The sequence below is a fragment of the Saccostrea echinata genome, unplaced genomic scaffold (genome assembly GCF_033153115.1).
Source record: "Saccostrea echinata isolate AGI-Se365-2 ecotype Australia unplaced genomic scaffold, CSIRO_AGI_Sech_v1 ptg000056l, whole genome shotgun sequence".
Lineage (NCBI taxonomy): Eukaryota > Metazoa > Mollusca > Bivalvia > Ostreida > Ostreidae > Saccostrea > Saccostrea echinata.
The window spans coordinates 3,037,401-3,058,498 of NW_026889805.1; the positions used below are offsets into that span (position 1 = coordinate 3,037,401).

The 21,098-nt window shown below is 35.0% G+C and overlaps 1 protein-coding gene and 1 pseudogene across 3 annotated transcripts in view; one reads left to right on the top strand and one right to left on the bottom strand.

Annotated features, from left to right (window-relative positions):
* The window catches only part of LOC133172920 (myb/SANT-like DNA-binding domain-containing protein 3), a 26,456-nt pseudogene extending 20,027 nt beyond the window's left edge, over positions 1-6,429 (bottom strand).
* LOC133172919 (flotillin-1-like) overlaps positions 1-20,764 on the top strand; it is a 21,817-nt gene extending 1,053 nt beyond the window's left edge. Inside the window, exons 2-13 of one of the 3 annotated variants that reach the window (XM_061307764.1) lie at positions 1,569-1,644; positions 2,459-2,549; positions 3,430-3,573; positions 4,347-4,466; positions 5,205-5,219; positions 7,769-7,864; positions 12,554-12,706; positions 12,947-13,128; positions 13,447-13,492; positions 13,638-13,775; positions 17,058-17,222; positions 19,508-20,764. In XM_061307764.1, coding sequence (XP_061163748.1) covers positions 1,569-1,644; positions 2,459-2,549; positions 3,430-3,573; positions 4,347-4,466; positions 5,205-5,219; positions 7,769-7,864; positions 12,554-12,706; positions 12,947-13,128; positions 13,447-13,492; positions 13,638-13,775; positions 17,058-17,222; positions 19,508-19,534 — 1,253 coding nt within the window. In that variant the 3' untranslated portion in view covers positions 19,535-20,764. Of the gene's footprint in view, positions 1-1,568; positions 1,645-2,458; positions 2,550-3,429; positions 3,574-4,346; positions 4,467-5,204; positions 5,220-7,768; positions 7,865-12,553; positions 12,707-12,946; positions 13,129-13,446; positions 13,493-13,637; positions 13,776-16,991; positions 17,223-19,507 lie in introns of those variants that run through there. The other 2 variants (XM_061307765.1, XM_061307768.1) reach the window with 2 other exon arrangements.
* The last annotated feature ends 334 nt before the right edge of the window (positions 20,765-21,098 follow it).

Genomic DNA, 21,098 nt, shown 5'->3' on the forward strand with positions numbered 1-21,098 from the left:
AATAATAAGGAATATGTCTCAAATTGCTATATAACATATTCAGAATGTATCACCTACTCCAGGTCCCATACCCAAAAGCATTCTGAAACATTTCCCTGGCTGTACAAAAACTTAAGTTTTTCAATTCAAGTTTCTTTTCAGTTTTGTAAAATTATTTAGTTTATTAATTATAAATCCAAGAACAAAAAAAACAACTTGTTTTCATCCTTCTGTAAACACTTTAGTTATTACAAACAATCATGTTGTTTTAACAAATTGCTCTGGACAGTTTTGTGCTCCTGTTTTGAGAGATAATTACCTTGAGTAAAACTAAAGGCTTCTTCTCAGATTTGATATTCATACCATACACTACATTTAAGAATTTTCTTAGATCCTTCTTTAGTTACGTAAAAACCCAATTGGGATCTTTGTGTTCATTTCATGGACCTGTATAGACTACATCTGACTCAAGCACTCATGATTGGTATATGAATATACTGTGTTATGATTACATGTATATAAAATGAATTACTTGGAAACCAGAATTTTTTAAATCGGGAACAGTGATACCAGGTAGATATCTTAGCCAATAAGGTGTACTACATGTCAATATGAATAAAATATGTACCTATTTCTTATTTCCCAGTATTTCCCGGGAAATACCAGTAATTCCTGGTAATTACCAGTATTTCCCACCGTCCTGGGAAATACAAGTATTTCCCAGCTTTTTGCCAACCCTGATGGTAGTGTCATTAGTCTGGTCAGTACTTATTCCAATTGAAAATGTCTGACAGTTCCTTCAGGCTTACACTTTTAAATATATATATAGCTTCTCAAACTCAAATTTATTAGCCTTTTTGTCTTCAAACTACCAACTTATTTTGAAAACCTATGCCAGTTGTCAGTGAGAAATAAATATTGACTTTTAAATAAAATTATGATGTCCATACCATAACCATGTGTTATTTTCTTAGTTTCAGTTCCTGAATTTTTTAAGTTTGAAAAGTGACTTTTTATAGGATACAAAAAACACAAAAAGCTGGCATTGGTTAATATACTACCAAGACAAATTACAAAGAAGTTCACATAAAAATGTGCCTCAGAAATGGTTGTAATGTTAACATGCTTTGAATAGAATTTTCTCAAAGACATAAATAATCCAACAATAATTTTCAATACAGCAACAGTAGAGGTCACATGACTCGATACAGAAAAATGAGTTTGAATCTAGGAAAGTAATCGTAGTTTTATCTCCATGCCTATACCACGCGTATTTTGGAATTTCCCTACCACTATTTTGAAAAGCTTCAAAAATACAACAGCTAAGAACATTTGGAACTTTGACCTAGGTTGAGTATACCATGTAACAACAAACCAATTCACTACTAGTTAATTAACTGTATATCTTGATGCTGAGAACTTAAACTAGGTTTACTGTTTGAAGAAAAAAAATTCTTCACATAACATTCAGCAATATATAGAAACTGGCTGGCAGGACAATGGAAAATCATGTAAATTTTATTTTTAAAAACTGCTTTTAAAAAAAATTGCTTTATCTTTGTGATTAAATTGATTATTTTACTTTTTAGGATGTTGCCACACTGGATCCACATTTATTCCTGGTGGTCGTGTGTTTGTATGGCCACTTATTCAGAAACTGCAGAGGTATGGGAAGATTATGAATACATCTCATACAGTTTTAAGGTTTTTCTGAGTTGTTTGTCAAGTAATAAAAAAATATAGACAGTATATTTTGTATAATTATTTGCAATTTAATCGATGTTACATTGAGTGAAGAATCTCTATATGTACTTTGTTACAATGCTGTGAATACAATATTTTTGAGACGCTTTTTAATCATAATTTATAAAACTATACAATTATTGACTTTCACAGTGGTGAATATGGTTGTTATTCACCAGAAAAATATCAATATTGACCGAGGCGAAGCCGACTGCTGAGGTCAATATTGATATTATTCTGGTGAATAACAAACCATATTCACCACTGAAAGAGTTCATAATTGTTTTATTATATTGTCAGGATTTGAATAAATAAGACCTTGAATGCTGCATGATGACACCATTTTTATTAATGAAAATTTTGTCATAGAAAAATAAAGAATTGTTCCGATTACACTTGATGACCTCCTTGTCTTCCTTTTGCTGTGTGTAATAATACTGTTAAAGACTTGCTTAATGTTTTTCCTGTTGAGATACACAGCTGGCTCCGGCCATTGCAACCATTGTTTTCAACGTTGTTTGAGGTATTGATTGTGATGTCACAATGCAGCTGCACGCGCACTGACCCTCTGGTGAATACGGCTTCAAATCCAGTGAATATGTAGCATTATGAACTGTTTGTATAGATTATATAGGGACTATTTATAGACTATATAATAAAGGTGTATATTACTTGAGGGGATATTCTGTTGGTACATTTGTTATTTATATACAGTATAAATATTATTTTGTTTAAGGCTTTCTCTGAACACTATGACCCTACAGATTGACAGTCCAAATGTCTACACACAGCTGGGTGTCGCAATATCGGTGACAGGGATTGCTCAGGTAAAGATGGAAGATTTATGGTTAACAAATCAAAATCTTTCCAAATGTATTCCATACATACCACAGCAAAGACAATTCTTGCTACTGTATACAGGGTTATTTTAGCCCCGTGTTATTTTCACCCTTTCAAACTTGCAAACAATTTTGCCCCTTTTAAATTCGCCCAGTCACAATTCTGTTTAAGAAATTATACTGTGTTCTTTGAATTCATCCCGTTGAAATTCGCCCACTTCTGAGTAGGGTGAAAAAGGCAAAAATAAAATTTCCCTGTATACAGTATTCAAATGTTGAAGATTACCTCTGAAACCCATTACAATAATTAGGCTATTGAATCTGAAGCTATAGCTGATTGAACTTTTACTTCAGACTTAAGTTTAAGAATATACAGACTATCAAAGGGAAAAAAGACCATGATTTGCTGAACTATACATATCACCCTAGAATTTATTTAGACAGATGTTGAAAGCTTCAAAACTTTTGGCTCAGTTTGAGCCACATCAAGACTTACCTACATGAAAGTAAAATTTGGTTCATTGGCCTTTTGTTCATCATATAAATTCAGACATTAAATTTTTGGTTGGGAATTTACTCTAAGTGTATAATTACAGCAAAATCAGAGGTTTATATGACATTCTGTAATGAAAATGAAAGTAAAATTTATGGAAAGAAAATACTTTGCTTGCCTTTGTTTGGAATTACTTGGGAACCTACTTTGTGTTTAGTTGGTCTCTTTTTAGTGATTTTAGTATGCTCCTATTTCCATCATGGTTTTTTTTTTTTTTATCATTAGATTAGAAAAGTAAGTTTGATAAGTATGTTATGTTACTAAATTCTAATTATTTACTATGTTAGAATTATTCAGTATCGAAATTTAACACAGGTAAAAATCCAAGGCTCATCCAAAGAAATGCTGGAATCTGCCTGTGAACTGTTTTTGGGTAAAACAGAGCGTGACATAGAGAGAGTGGCCTTGGAAACCCTTGAAGGTCATCAGAGAGCCATCATGGGAAATATGACAGTAGAGGTAAAGTTACTTATAGAGAATGGGTAAGGTTAAGACATCAATTGACATCAAAAAGTGACACTTTATAGGATTATGAGGTCAGCTCAGTGACATGGGTTGCCTTTTGGTAGTATGTGTTTTAGTTTGACTTTGTCATTTAATTTTTCACATTTTCGACTTTTCCTGTACAACCACTTAGATAATGTCAACCAAATGTGCAAAAAAAATCCTTTGTACAAATGAAGGACTATGCTCCTTTTCAATGGGTGAGAATGAAGAAAATGTAAAAATTAGGATGGGATCAGAGCTTTCAGCTTTCAATAACGGGCGACTGGAGGCAATTTATCACCTTTTCAATGATCGTAATTTGCTGCATCAGATTTCATAATTGGCAAAATAAAATACTGGAAATAATTCTAAAACAGCCTCTTCAAATGGATAAATTCACCACTTCAAAATTATTGAAAGCCCTGCTGAATCATTTAAAAATCTTTTCAGGAGCCACTGAACTAGAAATGACAAAACATATATGTGGAAACTTGCTTATTGATATTGAAGATTCAGATTTCTTCATACAATGTATTCTGATCCATAGGATTAGGATTGGTCTTACCGTCTACTAAAGGGATATAAGCATGGTCATTTAGGATTGTCCAATCTTTGACCCCAAGTATGAGGGATCGAGATAGGGACACAAAGAAAGTCTAAATTTTTTTGTAGAATTATATAGGAATAGTTGTTTTTTTATTGTTAATAGTTTTCATAATTCACAGAAGTTATTTTATGAACTTCAGGAAATTTACAAGGATCGTAAGAAGTTCTCTAAGGCTGTGTTTGAAGTGGCGTCCTCTGATCTGGTCAACATGGGAATCTGTGTGGTCAGTTACACCCTCAAGGACATCCGTGATGACAGGGTAGGTCTTGACAATCATTCTATCAAGTTTCATTCATTTTTGACTAAATATTTGTAATATGAGAGTCTTTACACTGATTGTGGTGGGCTGTCACTTAACGCTTCTGTGGACCACAGGAATCGGACCATGTAACTATGACTGGAATGTTCTGTTGTTATTGGAGACTTCTTGATTTTCATTGTTTATATCTTTTGTTTTTCATTTAGATCTAGAATCCTTTATGTAGCCTATTATTAAGCTTGATTGGTTAGTGAATGGATTTTCATGTTAACATGTTCAGTGGGCATAATTTGTGGTATATTTTTTGTTATTTAGAATTTCCCAGCATTCCTTGATTGGTTTTGCAGATATGGTTTATTGACATGTGAAAAAAGTTCAGTTCTCTAAGAATTTTTTTGACCTATTATATGGCATTATATGTTGATAGTCATACAGCTTTATATATTGGCAGTTCCTTTGAAAACAGGGGCTGAAGTAGAGAATATTGACACCCTTCTTATAAACACTAATATATGAAGGTGCAAACTGTAAAGGTGTACTTAGGCAGCTATTATTTTTGTAAATCAAATTCCAAATATATTATAATACAAAATGTTCTTCTGTTGTTTTAGAATGTACAAAGTTTTTATTTTTTGCAGTTCTCTTACATTATGATAATTCACAATCTATGAAGTGATAGATCATTTATCGTATATTTTGTTACTATTGGGTAATGTTAAAATTTTATTTTTCTATCAGACGGAACCATTTGCAGTAAAGAAATCATTTTATATGCATGGTTGTTGTTTGCTAAATTCTTCTTCCTTTTTTAGCTCTACTGGTCTACTTAATTAAACATTTTTTGTCCCATTTCAGTATAACTTGATACTTGAGTAGATGTCACTAAGACACATTATTCATGTTCTTCACCAGCGCGTACTGATAAGACTTCTCATTAATTGTTGAATTTCAAAGACATATTGCTGAAAGTTCTCATAAAATTAATTAAATTGTTAAAATGGAAATCTTGAACCATGTTCAAAGTTTTTCTATTTGATTTGGACAAACATTGTGGCCATGGCTACTTGAAGTAGAAATTTCTAAGAAATTTAACGCTACTCCACCTACAGTTTTGCCCTGATTTATTAAAATATGGTATACAAGTAGACTACACTAAGATACATAATTTTACATATTGTTTTTAATGTTCATGAATGGTGTTGCCATGGTTATTCATAATGAAAATCAGTGAAATTATCTGCAAACACTACTCCTATGCTTAGATCTGCTTTCAGTTAAACTTGCCACGTAGAGATACTAAAGCCTGGATCATAACTCTGTTTTATTAAGTGTAGCAGTTGCAAGTCGAAGAGCTGCTTTTTCTCTTCCTTTGTTATAAGTACAAACCAGTAGAGCTATAGTCTCATCAGACATCTCTCTTTTAATAATATTACTAATATTTGAGAGCAGTAAGAGATGTTTAGATTTTCGGCTCACCTGAGCCAGGGTTATTTAATATTTGTTTTTCTAGCACTGGGTGAACATTTGTTTGTCAGTCTGTCTGAGACCACAGTAAGCCCTTTAAATTGCAAGCATTCTCATGTAGTGAAGATTCTAATTGGTTCAAATTTTGGCTAGGCTTAGCCACAGCAGGGGATATAAAGAGTTACAAAAATTTTTAAAAATCTAATTTTCTTCAAAAACAAAGCTGCAATTGTTAAACATCAGGATCAATGTACTAGAAATTTTAATTGTTGAAAATTTTGAAAATTTACACTTACTGGTATTTGGTACCCTCTTAAAAATTCTTTCACATTTTCTATTGTATTTCAAAAAAGTTATAAAAGTAAAAATTTGGGGAGAATGCAGAAATAAGGCTGGCTGGATAGGAAAACTTCATGATAAATACTGCGGTATGTGTTTAATCAAAAGTAGAACCTTTACAAACTGTTTTACAAATTCTATGATCTTAACTTGTGTTTAGATGAGGGCAAGCATTAGGTATGAACACTTAATTTGCATTGAAAGGGTTAAGAAGTATACCATGTTTGCCATGTGTTATTGTATGCTCTGATGAAAGTGGTATGCTATGTTTGCTATTTGTTACACTCTGATGAAAGAAGTATACCATGTTTGAAATTTGCTATGGTACACTCTGATGAAGGCATTTTACCTTGTTTGCCATTTGTTATGGTACATTCTGATGAAGGCAGTATACCCAGTTTGCCATTGGTTATGGTACACTGATGAAGGCAGCAAACCCTGTTTGAAATTGTTATTGTATACTCTGATGAAGGCAGTATACAATGTTTAACATTTGTTATGGTACACTCTGATGAAGGCAATGTAGCATGTTTGCCATTTGTTATGGTACACTCTGATGAAGGCAGTATACAATGTTTACCATTTGTTATGGTACACTCTGATGAAGGCAGTATACAATGTTTACCATTTGTTATGGTACACTCTGATGAAGGCAATGTAGCATGTTTGCCATTTGTTATGGTACACTCTGATGAAGGCAGTATACAATGTTTACCATTTGTTATGGTACACTCTGATGAAGGCAGTATACAATGTTTACCATTTGTATTCGTACACTCTGATGAAGGCAGTATACAATGTTTACCATTTGTATTTGTACACTCTGATGAAGGCAGTATACAATGTTTACCATTTGTTATGGTACACTCTGATGAAGGCAGTATACAATGTTTACCATTTGTTATGGTACACTCTGATGAAGGCAATGTAGCATGTTTGCCATTTGTTATGGTATACTCAGTTCCAAGTTTTTCATTGAAAATTATACTTTGTTTTATAGAATATACCTTTTGATATGATCATATTCTGGGGAAAAAAGTGGTAATAATGAAAAATACTGATAATTTCTAAGGTTAATCCTTGTTTGCTTGTAGAGAATGAAACATAATCCCACACCCCTGTTCTGTCTCTTCTGTTGTTTGACCTTGTAGGGCATCCCTAGGAATTGCGTAATTTTGTTTTTGTGTGCACATGTTAGAAGAATTTGTACCAGTGTGTATCACTGCATGGTTCTTTAGTTTATCCTGAGAGATTGTGTATGGTTGGACTTTTTATTAATCAAAAACAAAGAAAAAGGAGGGGAAAAAACACTTATTGTTAACCAAGAAGAAAAACTTTTGGGGTTCTCTCTTTCTCTTTCTATAAAAAAAAGAAAAAAAATGAAATTTACTTGTAGCAAACAATCATTCTCTTTATGATACAAAGTTGATTATGTAAGTTGATCATTATAATTGAAACATAATGTGTAGAAGTACAGATTTGCCTGTTTCTGTTTGCAGGGTTACCTGAAGTACTTGGGTATGGCACAGACAGCTACAGTCAAGAGGGACGCAAGAATGGGAGAGGCAGAGGCTCGCATGGAGGCCGGAATCAGGGTAGGTAGAAGGAGCAGGGTCTTAACTGAGGCTCGCATGGAGCCAGAATCAGGGCACAGGCACTTGGAGTATGGAACCCCCCCCCCCTTTCCTTTTTAAATCTGGGGTCGAGTCACCTTTTTCCTATTTTTGTATTCTAATATGCACTATATGTTATCAATAATGTAACTCAGTTGTCTCTATATGCTGTTTTTAAATATGCCGTTTTCGACTGATACATAAAAAGAGAGAAGGCTTGCAACTCTTTTCTCATCGTATGCCTCACCTCGCTCAAACTTCGCCTGATTATTTATCTAAAGCATAAGAACACATGGAATATGCATAAATCAATAAATATGTTACACATTCTTCTTCCCTATTATATTTCCATTTAATTTTTATGTGCCTCCGATTTGTAAATATTTCGATTAAATTACCCGCATCTAGGGTAAATTTTGTTGATGTGCACTAGCTGGGATGGAAGTGCCCGGTATTTTCGGGCGTCATCATTATGTGTAATGTCATTCGCAACATTAAATGCGTCACTCTCTACCGTCAGTTCATACATTCACCTCTTTCGTTGGCTCGCGTATATCGCAGTGTTAAGCACAGGAAATAGTGCGTTTGTTTTTATTCATTATAATTAAATTCCTGTACTTATGTTTGTCTCATAAGGTATATATTTACTAAGTAGATCTAGAAATATTAGTTAAATTTGAAATGTTCCTTGGAATATAATGTTTTATACCTTATGTCAAAAATCTTGACGCGAGCCCATTGCAGAGGTGTATGAGAGAGGAACGAACGACAACTCTGAAAGGGAGATTGTAAATGCGAGAGGGAAAAATCCCGAATTTTCTATTCATATTACTTGTAACGGTAAGTTCTGTGTATAACAAGATAACTCTAACAAGCTGATTCTGGTGGATGAAGATTAACAATTAACATATGACCTAGACAACCAAATTTCACGATATTTTTATTACGAAACCTGGAGTTTTTATTTAATGCAGAACATTTGTAAAGTTAGAGTTACCGTTATTGCACTTCCATCCCAGCTAGTGCACATCAACAAAATTTACCCTAGATGCGGGTAATTTAATCGAAATATTTACAAATCGGAGGCACATAAAAATTAAATGGAAATATAAAAGGGAAGAAGAATGTGTAACAAATTTATTGATGTATGCATATTCCATGTGTTCTTATGCTTTAGATAAATAATCAGGCGAAGTTTGAGCGAGGTGAGGCATACGACAAGAAAAGAGTTGCAAGCCTTCTCTCTTTTTATGTATCAGTCTAAAACAGCATATTTAAAACAGTATATAGAGACAAACGAGTTACATTATTGATAACATATAGTGCGTATTAGAATACAAAAATAGGGAAAAGGTGACTCGACCCCAGATTTAAAAAGAAAAAAAAAGAAAAGGGGAGGGGGGGGGGAGTCCATACCCCAAGTGCCTGTGAATCAGGGTAGGTAGAAGGAGCAGGGTCTTAACTGAGGCTCACATGGAGGCTGGAATCAAGATAAGGTGCAGGGTCTTAACTGAGGCTCGCATGGAGGCCGAAATCAGGGTAGGTAGAAGGAGCAAGGTCTCATATGAGGCTCACATGGAGGCGGGTATCAGGGTAGGTAGAAGGAGCAGGGTCCTGACTGAGGCTCACATGGGAAGGTAGAAGGACCAGGGTCCTAATTGAGGCTCGCATGGAGGCTGGAATCTGGGTAGGTAGGAGGAGCAGGGTCTTAACTGAGGCTTGCATGAGTAGGTAGAAGGAGCAGGGTCTTAACTGAGGCTCACATGGGTAGGTAGAAGGACCAGGGTCCTAATTGAGGCTCGCATGGAGGCTGGAATCTAGGTAGGAAGAAGGAGCAGGGTCTTAACTGAGGCTCGCATGGAGGCCGGAATCAGGGTAGGTAGAAGGAGCAGTGTCTTAACTGAGGCTCGCATGGAGGCGGGTATCAGGGTAGGTAGAAGGAGCAGTGTCTTAACTGAGGCTCGCATGGAGGCGGGTATCAGGGTAGGTAGAAAGGAGCAGTGTCTTAACTGAGGCTTGCATGGAGGCCGGTATCAGGGTAGGTAGAAGGAGCAGTGTCTTAACTGAGGCTTGCATGGAGGCCGGAATCAGGGTAGGTAGAAGGAGCAGTGTCTTAACTGAGGCTTGCATGGAGGCCGGAATCAGGGTAGGTAGAATGAGCAGTGTCTTAACTGAGGCTCATGTGGAGGCGGGTATCAGGGTAGGTAGAAGGAGCAGTGTCTTAACTGATGCTTGCATGGAGGCGGGTATCAGGGTAGGTAGAAGGAGCAGTGTCTTAACTGAGGCTTGCATGGAGGCGGGAATCAGGATAGGTAGAACGACAGGGTTGTAGTCTCTATTACATTAATTTCTTCATGTTGTCCATTTCATTACAGGCATCCTCATATAATTTAAATTCAAAATTTTTCAATCTTAGACCCCTAAGCCCCCACCCCCTTTTCCAATGATAGGGATAATCCCACCAAAGGAACTTTTTAAAAAATTCTTCATGGGATCTATAGAATGTCCAAACTGTCATTTGGCAGTGACAGTACAAGCATTCTTTTGTAATTTTTTTTTTTTTTTTTCAAATGATTACCTTTAGGATTTGATGAAGCCATATATAGGATTTAAAGAGTATATAGAAATAAAATGCAGAATATTTTTAGGTCACCTGAGTCACTCAGGTGACTTATTGCTATCCGTTTTCGTCCATCGGCGTGCGTCGTCCATCGTGCGTTAACTTTTGAACATTTTTAACTTCTTCTCTAGAACCGCTCAGCCAATTTCAACCAAATTTGGTATATAGCATCTATGGGTGGAAGGGAACAAAAATTATGAATTTCATGGTCCCTGCCCCCCTGGGGCCTGAGGGGTGGGGCTAAAACCACCAAAATTAATGCAATCTTTAAAAATCTTCTTCTTTACTCCTGGACATCAAGCAGTCAAACTGTTGGCATGACTGTAATAAGCATTGAGCCCTCTACCAAAATTGTGAAATTCATGGCCCCCAGGGTCAGGGGTTCTGGTGCTAGGGCGGGGCTATATAGATCATATAGTGAAAGTGCATTATTTCTTTGAAAATCTTCTTCTCTACTCTTGGGTGTTATTGAAAAAATTTGAATACATAGTTATGATAAGCAAGAGTGACTCTTCCAAAATTGTGAAATTCATAGCCCCAGGGTCAGGGGTTCTGGTGCTAGGGTGGGGCTATATAGATCATATAGTGAAAGTGCATTATTTCTTTGAAAATCTTCTTCTCTACTCCTGGGTATTATTTAAACAAATTAAATACATAGTTATGATAAGCAAGAGTGACTCTTCCAAAATTGTGAAATTCATGGCCCAAGGATCAGGGGTTCTTGTGTTAGGGTGGGGCTATATAGATCCTATAGTGAAGGTGAATTATTTCTTTGAAAATCTTCTTCTCTGCCCCTGGGTTTTATTTAAACAAATTAAGTACATTGTTATGATACGCAAGTATGCCTCTTCCAAAATTTTGAATTTCATGGCCCCAGGGTCAAGGGTTCTGAAGAAAAGGGGGGGGGCTCTATTGATTATACTGTGAAAAAGCAAAATTTCTTTGAAAGTATTCTTTTCTGCTCCTGGTTAAAAAGCAAAGAAGCTAACTGTATAGTTATGATGAGCAAGAGTGCTTCTTCCATAGTAGTGAATTGCGTGATCCCTGGGTCTGATGTGCTGGTGTAAGGGTGGGGCTCTTGATGATATAGTGAAAATGCATTAATTCTATTAAATAACCCTGTCTGCTCTTAGTGTTAAGCAGATAAACAAAGTGATTACTTATGATGAGCAAACTTCTGGTCCCAGGGTGAGAGGCTCTAATGTTTCTTGTTGTGGAGGGGGGGAGGGGGCTCTATTGATAATATAGTAAATCTGTAATAAAAAAGCATTATTTCTTTAAAAAATCTTCTCTGCACCTGGGCATATCAGAGGCAAAAAGAGTAAAAGTTTTAATAAGGAATAGTATTTTTACCAGATTTTTGAATATCTGGACCATTTGGTCAAGTGTTCTGGTCCTTGCCAGGGATCTATTAATTTGTATTCTACTGAGAGGAGTTATTCCCCTTTGCCATTTACTTTTGATAATTAATCACTGTAAATAATGTACTTGAAAGGTTAATAGAATAAGAGAATTATGCAAGAATTTTTATTGTATAATAAAAAAAGTACTTTCATAGTTTTAATGATCAGGAAGACTTGTAATAGATAAATAAAAATGAGACAAAAATAACTTGTCTTTTTAAATTTCATCAAAGACCAAGAGAGGCCAATGTAAGAGATGTCAACAAGGAATTAAAATAGTACAGAAGCACTGATAGTTTGTTAATAATTATACTGTATGGTGATAGTGATAAATGGGGAACAGATTAGAACCTAATTTATGAACTGTTAATGAATACTAGACTAATTATTTTGTTGATCATGATCACCCTATTTTTCTTGCTTTTGGGCAACAAAGCTTCACTTTTCAGTTCATTTTATACTCTATGGATCCTCTAAATTGTTGTATTATACTCAGGTAACCGTTAAGGCCCTTGGGCCTCTTGTTCTAAATACCAAGTTATTTTATAAAACTCAGGTTACTGTTAAGACCCCTAAGTTTCTTGTTAATCATCCAGCCCTTCAAATAAAAAAATAAATTCAAAAATGTTTTTGTATTTGTGTACACAGGAAGCCAATGCTGAAGAGAAGAGAATGGCTGCCAGGTATACTACAGATATTGACATTGCAAAGTCACAGAGAGATTTCGAATTGAAGAATGCTGCCTATGACATGGAGATTCAGACCAAGAAAGCCCAATCTGATCTAGCCTATGAACTCCAGGTTAGTTCATATGAATAAGAAACATTGATAGCATCTTATCTAAGCTGGACAGCATACTTGTCCTTACCTATTAGCTGGTAACTCATCGGTGAATTACATTTATGTGTGCCAATAGCTTATTTTGACTTTCATATGTGCTGGTTGATAAGATTATGTAATTTAGAACTTTTAACATCTGCTTTACCTATAAATTGCAGGTGTGTTCATGTAAATAATCAATCATTAAATGTTCTATTCAAGGCTGCTAAGACCAAACAAGCAATCAAAGAAGAGGATATGCAGGTCAAGGTGATTGAAAGGGCTCAACAAATCCAGCTACAGGAACAAGAAATTACCCGCCGAGAAAGAGAATTAGAGGCCACAGTCCGCAAGCCAGCTGATGCTGAGAAGTACAGACTAGAGAAGCTTGCCGAGGCCAACAGGTAAATGTGAAGAACAGGGTATGGAAACTAACATAGCCCAACTGGTAAATGAAAGTTACTTACAAATAAGGAATACATGTACAAGGTAAAGAGAAAACTGAATGAGGACAATAACTAAATTAGAGGCTCGAGATGCTGGCTGAGGCCAACAGGTGATGTAGGTTCATAGAAACTTAGTTTACATAATACCTAGGGTTACATAATACCTAGGGTCACAATGTGGAGTTTAATTAACTAGTTTATGTTAAAGGGATTCTTTTTAATTTTTTGAAAGGCATTTTTCCATGTAAATGAATCCACTTTTAATTTTATTGACAGAACCAGAGTGATCTTAGAGGCAGAAGCTGAAGCAGAAGCCATTAAGGTAGGTGTGGCCAGAATGTTGTCAGGGCTAAAAATAAGCATGAAAAAGTCCATCAGCTGTTAAATGGTTTTAATTCTCATGCAGATAAAAATGAAGTTTTAAGTAAATGTGATTGCTGATCCAGTGGATTATTTGTACTCTTCAGGTGAAGGGCGAGGCTGAGGCTTTTGCTGTGGAGGCTAAGGCCAAGGCCGAGGCAGAACAGATGGCTAAGAAGGCGGACGCCTGGAAGGATTACCAGGACGCTGCTATGGTTGACATGATTCTGGAAACTCTGCCAAAGGTATGGTTTTTTGTCAGTTAATGGTAACAGTAATTACCCAATACTGGAAATTCTACCAAAGGTATGGCTTATTGTCAGTCTATGGTACCAGTTATTACCTATACTGAAACTCGACTAAAGGTACAACATTTATAGTCAAGAACACTATACTGAAATTCTACCTTAGGTAGCACTTATTGTCAGTCAGTGGTACCAGTAATGACACAGTACTGGTGACTGCTGAGGCTTCTATCCCTTTATGCAATGTTTAGTATCATAGTGTGTACACTATGTTAGGTGACAGTAGAGTTTCTTCTTCTCTTTGCAATGTTGATATTTATGTATGCTGAAATCTCTGCCCCTTTGTGCAGCTTTGTGCAGCACTAAGGATTCTATACTAGGTGGCTACTGAAATATCTGCCCCTTTGTGCAGCACCAATTATTAGTAAGTGTTTATTAGGTCACCTGAGTCACTCAGGTGACGTATTGCTATATGTTTTCGTCCATCGGCATGCGTCGTCCATCATACGTTAACTTTTGAACATTTTTAACTTCTTCTCTAGAACCGCTCAACCAATTTCAACCAAATTTGGTATATAGCATCTATGGGTGAAGGGGAACAAAAATTATGAATTTCATGGTCCCTGCCCCCCTGGGGCCTGAGGGGTGGGGCTAAAACCACAAAAATAATGCAATCTTTAAAAATCTTCTTCTTTACTCCTGGACATCAAGCAGTCAAACTGTTGGCATCATTGTAATAAGCATTGAGCCCTCTACCAAAATTGTGAAATTCATGGCCCCAGGGTGGGGCTATATATATCATATAGTGAAAGTGCATTATTTCTTTGAAAATCTTTTTCTCTGCTCCTGGGTATTAAATAAAGTTACTAAGTACATAGTTATGATGAGCAAGAGTGCCTCTTCCAAAATTGTGAAATTCATGGCCCCAGGGTCAGGAGTTCTGGTGTAAGGGCGGGGCTCTATTGATTATATAGTGAAAATGCATTAATTCTTTGAAAATCTTCTTCTCTGCTCCTGGGTATTAAATAAAGGAACTAAGTACATAGTTATGATGAGCAATAGTGCTCTTCCAAAATTGTGAAATTCATGGCCCCAGGGTCAGGGGTTTTGGTGTTAGGGCGGGGCTCTAAAGATTATATAGTGAAAATGCATTAATTCTTTGAAAATCTTCTTCTTTGCTCCTGGGTATTAAATAAAGTAACTAAGTACATAGTTATGATGAGCAAAAGTGCCTTTTCAAAAATTGTGAATTTCATGGCCCCAGGGTCAGGGGTTCTGGTGTTAGGGCGGGGCTCTATTGATTATATAGTGAAAATGCATTAATTCTTTGAAAATCTTCTTCTCTGCTTCTGGATATTTAATAAAGTAACTAAGTACATAGTTATGATGAGCAAGAGTACCTCTTCCAAAATTGTGAATTTCATGGCCCCAGGGTCAGGGGTTCTGGTGTTAGGGCAGGGCTCTATTGACTATATAGTGAAAATGCATTAATTCTTTGAAAATCTTCTCCTCTGCTCCTGGGCATTAAGGTGATAAACTAAGTACATAGTTATGATGAGGAGGTGGGCCTCTTCCAGAATTGTGAAAGCCATGGCCCCTGGGTCAGGGGTTCTGGTGTTAGGGCGGGGCTCTATAGATTATATAGTGAAAAAGCTTTAATTCTTTGAAAATCTTCTTCTCTGCTCATGGGTATTATTTAAACAAACTAAGTGCATGGTTATAATGCATAAGGAATGCCTTTTCAAAAATTGTGAATTTCATGGCCCAAGGGTCAGGGGTTCTGGTGTTAGGGCGGGGTTCTATTGATTATATAGTGAAAATGCATTGATTCTTTGAAAATCTTCTTCTCTGCTACTGGAGACTATTTAAACAAACTAAGTGCATGGTTATGATGCATAAGGATGCCTTTTCAAAAATTGTGAATTTCATGGCCCCAGGGTCAGGGGTTCTGGTGTTAGGGCGGGGCTCTATTGATTATATAGTGAAAATGCATTGATTCTCTGAAAATCTTCTTCTCTGCTACTGGAGACTATTTAAACAAACTAAGTGCATGATTTTGATAGACAAGGATGCCTCTTCCAAAATTTTTAAATATATGGCCTCAGTTTTTGGGGTTTTTGAGGAAAGGGGGGGGGGGGGAGGGCTCTATTGATTATATAGTGAAAAAGCATTAATTCTATTAACTAATCATTAATTAATCCTGTCTGCTCCTTAGTGTTGAGCTGATAAATAAATTGCTTAGCTATGATGAAAATGGGAGCTTCAAACAGAATTTTTAAATCTTGTGGTCCTAGGGTCAGGGGTTCTGGCATAACAAAGGGGGGGGGGGGGGGGGCTTTTGATAATATAGTGGAAAAGTGTTAATTCTTTGAAGTCCATAGTTATGATGATGAGGGTAACTCTTCCAAATTTGTAAATTTCTTGACCCTTGGTCTTGGGTTCTGGTGTTAGGGTAAGGCTTTGTTGAATCTGTAGTGAAAATGCATTGTACCTGTGAAATTCTTCTCTGCTTCTGGGCATATCGGAAGCAAACTGAGTAAAAGTTTAAATGATATGAGTAAGCGTATTTCTACCAGATTTTTAAACATCTGGACCATTCGCCTAAGCATTCTGGTCCAGGGCAGGGCTCTATTAATTTGTATTCTACTGAGAGAAGTTATTCCCCTTTTCCATTCACCTTTGATAATTAATCACTGTAAATAATGTATTTGAAAGGTTAATAGAATAAGATAATTATGCAAGAATGTTTATTGTATAATTAAAAAAGTACTTTCTTAGTTTTAATAATCAGGTAGACCTGTAAGTAATAGATAAATAAAAATGAGACAAAAATAACTTATCTTATTAAAAGTTCTTCAAAGACCAAAAGAGAGGTCAATGCTAGAGGTCTTAATATGGGTTTAAAAATAGTACAGAAGCACTAATAGTTTGTTAATAGTCTGCATGGTGATAGTGTTAAGTGGGGGACAGATTAGAACTTAATTTATGAGTTGATACTGAATACTAGACTAATTATTTTGTTGATCCTGATCTTCCTACTTCTCTTGCTTTAGGGCAACAAAGCTTTATCTATCAGCTGTATTTAACTTCTAAATTGTTGTATTATACTCAGGTGACCGTTAAGGCCCTTGGGCCTCTTGTTCTATACTAGGTGGCTGCTGAAATCTCTGCCCTTGGTATAGTGCTGAGTATTTATGTGTGTCTATTGTATACTAGGTTGCTGCTGAAATCTCTGCCCCTCTGTGCAGCACTAATTATTACTAAGTGTTTATTCTATACTAGGTTGCTGCTGAAATCTCTGCCCCTCTGTGCAGTGCTAAGAAGATCACCATGGTTTCCAGTGGTAAGGGAGAGGTGGGAGCCGCCAAGCTGTCAGGGGAGGTCCTGACTCTGATGGAGAAGATGCCACATGTGGTGGAGAATCTGACCGGAATCAACATCACCAAGGTATGTCCAGTGACAGTCTGATCTATACAGGGGTACTGTGGTGGTGGTGGTGGTGGGGGGGGGGGGGGGGGGGGTGGCTGTTAACACATACTTTTGTTCCTGTTCATTATAGTTCATTTGGCATGAATTTATTCTAGCAAGTATCTAGGGTAAGTTTGGTGTTTTCTGGATTTGGGACCTATTAGATTTGTTTTGTAGGATTTTTTTCTACACTGTATCCTATCATTTTCACTCACAGTAGTTTTCTGCTGAAAGGAATAGTGAATATGGCCATTCTTTATCATTATTTTCATGCTTTTTTGTGCACAAAAAATTTTCAAAAGTAATTTTTTTCTTCCTTTTTGATGTAGTACAGTGTAGTAAGTAATGCATATCATTTTATTAGGTGTGTTTTACTTCAACATCAACCAATTTTTTTGGATATAGGTTCCAAAGGCAAAGCATACTCAGCAGGTTTTGCACTGTTTAAGATTTTAAAGATACTGTTCTGTTCATAGTGTTATTAATTTAATTTTCTTGGTTTTTTGGGGGGTACCTGGAATAAAATAATGAATGATCCCATTGTAGCACTTCATGGAAGCAGTCAAGTGTAAGTGACTTATTCATCTAGTGTATGCAAGTATTTAATTCTCTCTACTGAATAGAAAACTGGCTGCAATTTATCAGTATGATTTTCTGAAATACAAGATTTCTTTAGGAGCATTTTGAAAATTATATCTGGGCAGTCAAAATCAAAATGCCAGGCATATGACAGAGTAGATCTTAATCTTTTTTTTAAATATTTTAACAAAAATGTCAATCAAATATATTTTGTTCCATATCAACATCTCTATCCCAAAACAATGTGATTCATTAAGGAATCTTTTATTTTCTTTATGTAAAAAAAGGTTGATTGTTGTTGGAAACTTGTTTTATATATTCCCCTGAACACTGTTATGTAAAACAAAAGACTATTTAGGATCCTATTGATACAAATTTATCAGCCTTCATGATTTTATTGTACTGCAAGTGTTTAAATTTAGTTAAATAGATATTGGAAGTACTTAAGGCAAAGTTAATCCGTATTCATGGCAGTATCGTATTTAAACTTCAACATCTTTTCACCAATCCATATAAGATATCAATGTTTTACTGTATTTGACCTAATCCTATACAAAGTTCTACAAACAAATCATCTGTAGGGGGATTGATAGTGGTATCTAAACATAAGAGTTGTTAGCAGTTATCTGTTTTATATTCTCATCTATATCCGTAAACTCTAACAATTAACTTGTATTTATATATATGTACATATATATATACAGAAATAAATGTTAAGATCTTGGTCTGTATAGACAAGTAAATGCTTTATGATAAATTGTCTTAATTAACATATATTTATTTTCAATTTATTTTAAATGTATTATATACTAACAATTTAATTGTCTTAATAATCCATGAAGCTATCATAAAAATAAACAGACGGTAAACGTAATAATGGCAGACAGTAGAAATCATCTGATCTCATGGTTATCCCATGTTTACCTCTTGTTTACCCCTTTACCCTGTGAATTTCAGTCATTGGATAATTTTTCATATCAATACACCTTGTGTGATGTCATGGAAACAAATATGTTTTGCATTTGTAAACACAGAAGGTTGAGGAAGAATTCATAATTTTATTAATAAAATCATTGAAATACATGTAGTTGATAAAAATTATATCCAGTTACAAAATGTGGGAGATCATCTATATATATATATATATATATATATATATATATATATATATATATATATATATATATATATATATATATATATTACTTACTTACTAGTCCTCTTCGTGCTTTGAGCATTAAGGCCTGATATATATATATATATATATATATATATATATATATATATATATATATATATATATATATATATATATATATATTTATTTATTTATTTATATATATATATATATTTTTTTTTTTTTTTTTTTTTTAAGAAATATTTCATTTTCCATAAGTGGATAACAACAAAGTTTTCCTTTCTCTAAGCAAGTGTTCATTGTTATTGAGTAATTGGGTTTTCTTTCCAGTTGTAAAAGTATACATGCTTTGAATTTACATAATTGAGAAGGGGAGGTCATTTTCAATGTGCTGTTTTTCTTTTTTTATGACATGATTTCTTGTGTATTAAAATGGCTAACATTATATTTTTATCAGGATAAAGAGAGTGAGATCTTTTCATTGTGTCTGTCTTTTTAAGAGATATAATTTCCTGTGTATTAAAATGACTGATGGTGTATTTTGTAGAACATCAAGGCAGCCACCAGAAGATAAAGAGTTTCACGGAGTCGTCGGTCGTGGTCATCATTTATTATCCTCCATACGGGCATGTCACTGTAGACTGTGTATTGTTAGAACAGTTATCTCCCTTTGAAGAAGTCATCAGCTTTAGAAGTTACAATACATTAATCATATCAACTATTTACATGCTTATTTACATCATTTATCTGATACTCCAGGGACTGAACTTGACTCTCTATCTACAATTTGTTCTGGTTTATGTCAGGCTGTAATTGAGTTATTGGCAGCTTATGTATATTTATTATATATACTTTATATGTTGTATATGTTAAGTTTGCATAACAGCACCATCCAGCACTGAAAATGTCATCTAGTCAATATGACCCATTCAAGGTGTGTGCTGAGGTTATTAACATTCTCAAACAGGTTACACTGTGTATCCCCTATGTTCAGGTTATACTGTATTTGCAATTTTATCCCAAAAAGGTGTCCTATACCTGGATGCTCTATAAATTCCATAAATTTTTGTTCCTTTTTTCCATTATGTTTTAAAACCACCAGATCCTCTATTAACGGCAGACCATTTTTATCTTCCATCATTCTTACAATCATTAGTTTTTTTTTAATTTGATACTGTAATCCTCACGTTAGGGGTGTTTCAGTCATGGTTAATATTATGCACACTGAGCTGTTGACCATTAGAGCTGTATTAGCAAAGACATTATTTTTAAGTGTATAATTTGTGAATAAAGGTTGGACTTTGCCTTGCTGTTTAAAATGCTCAATATAATGTCTTTTATAGGACTAGATACCAAAAAAAAAAACCTTGTGTTGTTTGTTTTAAACCGAGTAGAATTTTTATTCATGTATGATTTCCTTGTACACTAAGTGTTGAATCAAAAATTTTATCATCATAATTGCATAATGATTTTAAATAGGTTACACAATATGTAAATCCCAAATTTTATACTAGTATTTTAAAGTCGATTAAAATTTGTGTCACAAGGAACTGAGAGTTTTATCAGACCTTGAAATTGACAATTTCTGTATATGTCTTGATCGAAAGACAGAGTTTTCAGGCCTGGGGGGATGCTGTATTCCCAAGTCAAGAAATCCTCAAAATAATGGATGTGCATTAAACCAAAAATGCAGACTATTAATATACAGGTACATTGCTAAATTTATAACATTGTTAATATGTATTAAATTATGTAAGTCTTTGTACATTGCAATAATTGTCATTAATAAATTCCTACATATACATGTTGGGCTTATTTTTTATATCTTGATCATATTGAGAAAGCTGATTAAAAGGAGGACGTTGGTTGGCTGGACTCAATCTACCATAGGATCAGATATCAAAATAGTTTTCCTCAACTGCAAATTTTGTAATAGTAAACTTAAATCAACTGCAATTTTGGATGTTGGGGATTCAAGTTTCATCAAATGAAAGACCATACTTCTATGCAGGAGAGATAAAGAAACAAGGTGGGGTCATTTCAAAAACTCAATTCGGCCAGAAATGACAATAAAAACGTTATCTTCTTTATGTGGCGCTAATTCAAGAGTATCTTATGAACCTGTAGCATGCTGGAGT